Source organism: Prunus persica, chromosome G4, assembly GCF_000346465.2.
Source record: "Prunus persica cultivar Lovell chromosome G4, Prunus_persica_NCBIv2, whole genome shotgun sequence".
Taxonomy (NCBI): Eukaryota; Viridiplantae; Streptophyta; class Magnoliopsida; order Rosales; family Rosaceae; genus Prunus; species Prunus persica.
In genome coordinates, this window is record NC_034012.1 from 7,691,823 (window position 1) to 7,697,533 (window position 5,711).

A 5,711-nucleotide genomic window follows, 5' to 3' on the forward strand; every position below is an offset into this window, starting at 1 on the left:
GGTGTACATTTTTTTCAATTTGCCATCAATAACAGCAAAAACTTCACCAAAAAGTGGCAGTTCATTCCAAAAAAGTAAATTACAAGAATTTGTTAAACTAGCAGCTAACTGGACTTGGACATGGGCTGAGTAGAGTTGGGCCACATGTAATCTTAAGGTCGCCTGATGATGATTTGAGGCTTAAACCCACCTAGATACATCGGGCCTGATATTCTTGCTCAAATTGTGACTTTGATGTCAATATTGAAAATTGAAAATTGAAATTCATGCACATCTTGTGATGTATAATCCGTGTGTGTATACATATCGATGTATACATACAGTGGCGGATTCAGAAACTTTTCTTTGCAGGGGCAAGGTAAAGGCTACATGCCACTTTGCGCAGTTGCCCTTAGCCAACCTCTTCGAGGTATTTTGTTGAACATCTTGCCTCATGATAGCCATATATAATCAACGAGAACATCGGGTAATTTCATTTACAGAGAGACAATGGGGAGTAGGGGCAATCGCGTTCTCCGGCCCTAATGTGGATCTACTATAGTGTTAGTGTGGAGATTTTGTGCTCCCACGACTTCCTTTTTCTGTCTCTTCATGTGGAGATGTAGTTGTGATGTTCTTTTCACACTATGTATTAAAATTTATAATTTTAGGGAGTGGGGCAGATGAAGTGGGTCGTTTAACTAACATATTTGGTTTCGACAATGAAATAAAGAGAGCTCTAGTCATCTCATCTCAAATTTATCAGGGGTGGGGATGCTCCTATAAGATTCCCGCAATAGAAACCAACTACATATATACACACACAAACTCACATCAGAAAAGACAATAATGTTTTGCATGCTTACTAATATTAAACAGGATGATTAATTAGTTTATAAACTGTCGGGTAATATAATTAATTAATTAATTTCTAGATGCTGCAGCAGGTACAGAGCATGGCATATATATATATATCTGTAGTGAATTTACTATAATAACCAGCAAACTTTTTTTTGTCAATAAATAATAATAAGAAAAACCATCATCTACAGCTTCATTTCTATTCTTTCCATACGGCCAAAGCATAAGGTGGTGGTGGTGATTGATGATATATGTGTAGGAATTGAGTATGACATGACTAGAATAAATCTCTCTCTCTCCCTTTTTTTTTTCCTTTTTCTTTTGAAAGAAATGTTTTGAGGAGGTTTCTGCAGAGAATAATTAAAAAATTTGAGACAAAAGACACGAACTGTAAAAGAAGCTATTCCAATAACAATATAGCAGATATTGATAAAACTTTCCCAGTGACTTGAGCTAGACGAGAAGCTGAAATAATTTAGAGAGAATAATCAAATTAATACAAAGTAGTGTTGAATAAAAAAGGGAAATCAAGCAAGCAGCTCATAGTAACAATATTATAATTAATGTCATATATACTTGCAAAAAGTAATTAGTACGCATTTACAATATGGTTAATTCATTAATCATCTCATCATCCCTGGTCAAGTAGAGAGACAGGGAGATGCACTATGAAAGTAAAAGGAAAATTTAAAAAAGGTAATAATTAAAGAGGCAGACACTAAAGCAAGCCCATGTACTAATTACGTATTAGAAAACAACAGATATATAATAATTAAAGTGGTAGCTAGCATGCAAATTAAGGTAGGTAGCTAACATGACCACAAAGACTCTCCCATATTGGCCTGATCAACCACCATGTCCATGGTAAAAAAGGATTTGGTGGTCTGATGATTATGATGATGAGAATGATTAGGAGCCGTTGATTTTTGATCAGGTGAACAAGTGGTGGTGGTGGCAGCATTGGATGTTGTTGATGAAGTTGAGAATTGGCCCATTCTCATGTGCACCACCTCAGCTTGAGCAATGGCCAATTGGGTTTGGAGGGCATCGATTTGTTGTTGTAAAGATGAGATTGCTCCTACACAGCCATACACCGGATCCCTCACTCTGGCATTTGCTTCGTACACCATGGAGCTCACTGCATCACTGCGCTGGTGCTCTGGTAATTCCTAGTTAATTATATCCATTAATTATTATGTCAATGAAACTTAATCTTGATAAAGCACTTGAGAAAATTAAGAAAAAAGAAGAAGAAGAATTTGCTTTAATTTTCTTGGGAAAAACAAAGTTGGCAAAAAGAAAAATCAAAAGTTATCTTAATTATGAGCATCAAGATGTAGAAGAATTTCAACAAAAGACACCAACCAAAGTGGTGGAGCTATTTTCCCACTCCAAATGCATCATAATCAACAATTCTGTTTCATATAGATAAAATAATAATAATAATAATTCTACTTCTCGAAACGTACGTATATAATTTATTCTCTTTTTATTATTGATATTTTCTCAAACTTAACCATTTAACTTCAATAAAAATTTCGACCAGTACTCCGAGATAGCCTCGTTATGCAATTAGTAGGGCCACCCATCTTATATCTTACTTAGCTTGGTGCCTTTTATATGATGTGTGAATATGATGTTTGATATAGGTTCATGCATGGAATAAGCTTTCCAATCTTCCACATTTTGATTCCTCTCCTCATCGAGGCTTTTGGTTTGGCAATTGTCAACATTAATTGATTGACATCAACGTTGCCAACTTCAAATTAATAACGAGAGATTAGAAAGGAAAAGAGAAAGAAATTAAGCACGAGTATTTAAATATAAAAATAAATAATAAATCTCTTTTACTGAAAACAAAAACATGCATCTAATCTAACTAATTGAAAGAATTGGAATTTACAAGATGGCCATCATATTATTATATATATATATATATGTGTGTGTGTGTCATTTTGATGTCATGATGTTGTCATATTTATTTTGCTAAATTTATTGAAATATTACAAATATTCAAGAACTTTTTATTTGCTTACTTGGGATCAACATTTTTTTGGACTTATATATAAACCCGCTTTGTCTTTATATCAACATTGTAACCCATAATCATAAAAGCAAAAGGCAAAGAGAATGCATAAGCAGACATCCGACTTTCTTTTTCTAAGTGTTCATAAAGGTTTCGAATTTGAGGACCAAAACCTTAATCAGCCTCATTTCCAGAAGAAAAAAAGCAACTTAATGATCATAAAAGTTGAAGATAAACACGAGATCATAACTAAATTCGTCGGAAATCATTCAATTCCCTTAGCCTTTATACTCGTGTATACGTAACTTGATCGAGAAGTAATTAACATTCCGATTACAATTAACCCCTGATTTTCTTTCATTTAAGTACAAATGAATCAGTAATTTGATATACATAAACCACTTTTTTAAAAGAAGGATGAGCAATATTCTTATCAACGACCGGTGGTCTTCAACTGTATTTAACTACTATAACTGAAGTAAAGGTGCGGGAAGAAATGGAAGAACACTTTTCAGCTTTTTTGAATATTTTCTTCCTAAAATAGTAACAAAGTATCAAATTCTTTCAAAAAGATTCACAAAGGCATAGCAAGAATAGCAAAAGAACCCTAAAAAGTTTATTCTGCCTAATGAGGAACAAAAAAAAAAAAAAACATACATGTGTAGTTCTATCCACAATTTTTTGAACTCAATATTCATTTGCATGCATAAAACTTTAGAATTAGTGGGAAAATGTATAGATGGCATATACAATAATGATCCTTCTAGCATGCATGGCCTTCATTTTGAGTGAAAGAAAAGAAAGATGCATGCTTTTTCCTCTTGCTAATTACCTATAATGGGTTTCATCATTATAAGATCTCAACAAAAGAAAGCCAAATAGAATATCAAAGTGCCTTGCATCTTTTGGAGATGGTAGCTAGAAGCAACCACCTCATTATACAAACTTAGTTAATGTATAGCTAACAACTCAAAGATTTTTTTTCCTCCCAAAACCAATAAACTAATAACCTTTCTCTATCTTAAGCTTTTTGGGTCTATTTGCTAAAGTTTAATCCTCATAGTCACCCCACATGCTACAACAGTTGTGATGACAAGAACAGGAAATTAATCAAAAGGAAATGTTGCAATATCCCTCTCAAGTCACTTATTTTATTTGAAGTTGACGGTCAACAAAAGAAGAAATTATAAAATACTATGATAGTATGGTTACGTGGTATATTTTGTACGCGTGTTATAATATGAGTGGACGACAATGTTTATTTTCTCCTCTTTTAGGGAATAGTATCAATAAATAAATCCACTTATATTATAACATGTGTACAAAATGTACCACGTAATTATACTAACGTAGTATTCTATAATCACTCCAAAAAAAGAAACAAGGAGTAGTCCTCAAAGCATTCTCAAATAATGTTCATAAAAGGATAGATTGGGGTAAGTATATGCTTGGTTATTTGAGTAGTTGAATATTTGAGAAGTTTTTAACTACTCAAAGCCACAATTCCGATATTTATATTTTGAAAAGGACTTATATATAAAACAATATAAATATTATTTCACATGATAATTTAATATATTATATTGCCATATTTTTAATTAGACGGTGTATTGAGCATACTTTTAGGTAGACTGTCATACTTTGAATGCACGCTGTTTATTTTGAAAATTTGACAACATAACATGTGATGTATGTATGTAGTAATAACAGAACCCTAAAGAATAATGTTAGAGAGAGAGAGAGAGGTGCATAGTGACAGAAATGAACCTGTAGCATCTTGTTGACATTGCTGGCACCAAAAACCTTGTGCACACTGGCAAACTTCTGGGGCTCGTCAGCTGGAAAATAAGGAGCAAACACGCAATCCTGCGCACATCTCCTTCTCAGAAGCTTGCATGCTGCGCATGGAGACATAGCACCTTGTTTTCTACCACTCTCCTTCATTTTCCCAGCTCTGTTTTTTGTTCTTTCAAAAGCTAAGAGCTTAATTACAATTTCAGGGAGCTATTTACCGAAAAATTGAAAGAAAATAAGGTATATAATTGGCCAAATTTAATTTGCAGGGTGTTGAGAGAGAGAGAGAGAGAGAGGGAGGTAAGGGGGCTTGAGGTGAAGGCGTGGTGGGGGTTATATAGACAAGTGCTAAGTGACAGAAAATCTTTGGGGGGTCCCATAAAAGACGAACCCCTAGATTTTGTTGGACAAAACATCGTTTTTGATAAGATCTTTAGCCCCACAACAATAATATATTTTGTCTCCCCCCCTCTTTTTTTTTCTTCTTCTTTTTCCCGCCTCGTATATAAAAGCTTTTATATAGAGAATATAAATTCTTCACATATTAATGTGGGAAACTCATACTGGATTCCAACAGATTCAATTTATATTTCAAATTAATAAAAGTAATTATATTTTAAAACCAACTAAATGAAACTTGAGTGAGGGTGAGGCTCGCTTTTATAGGGGTACTCCATATTGTATTTCAATTATCCGAACTATCTAGTTTTTAAATATTTTTTTAAAAATCATCTATGTAAAAAATCATTTGACTCCGAAAGAATTTGACCACTCAATTAGATGGTTGTTATTAAAGTCTTTTCTTGAAGCACCGTATTCGTCTACTTTGTTAGTCCAAATCAGATGCGTTAATAATTTTCAATTTGCATGATATTTTTGAATAATGATCTATGAATGAATATTTGAAAAATAAACAATTTGGATTGTTGAAAAAATTCTGAAAAATAATAGATAGCTTCCAAATATTTAAAATCAATTTGAGTAAAATAATGCATTGCTTAGTTCATATGATCTTAATCAAGTACAAAGGTACATATGATATACGGAGAGT

At 33.1% G+C, this 5,711-nt stretch overlaps 1 protein-coding gene across 1 annotated transcript; it reads right to left on the reverse strand.

The window, feature by feature from the left end:
- Positions 1,381–5,275, reverse strand: LOC18781464 (LOB domain-containing protein 4). Its single transcript, XM_007212083.2, has 2 exons — positions 4,634–5,275; positions 1,381–2,009 (listed from the first exon to the last, which is right to left on the reverse strand). The coding sequence occupies exons 1-2, from the start codon at positions 4,808–4,810 to the stop codon at positions 1,650–1,652; spliced, it is 537 nt and encodes a 178-aa protein (XP_007212145.1). The 5' UTR covers positions 4,811–5,275; the 3' UTR covers positions 1,381–1,649.

Excerpts from the sequence above, each read along its gene's own strand:
- LOC18781464 (XM_007212083.2), bottom strand. The coding sequence starts at position 4,810 with ATGAAGGAGAGTGGTAGAAAACAAGGTGCTATGTCTCCATGCGCAGCA. Across the intron at positions 2,010-4,633 it reads ATGTCAACAAGATGCTACAG|GAATTACCAGAGCACCAGCG; the intron begins GTTCATTTCTGT and ends ATAATTAACTAG.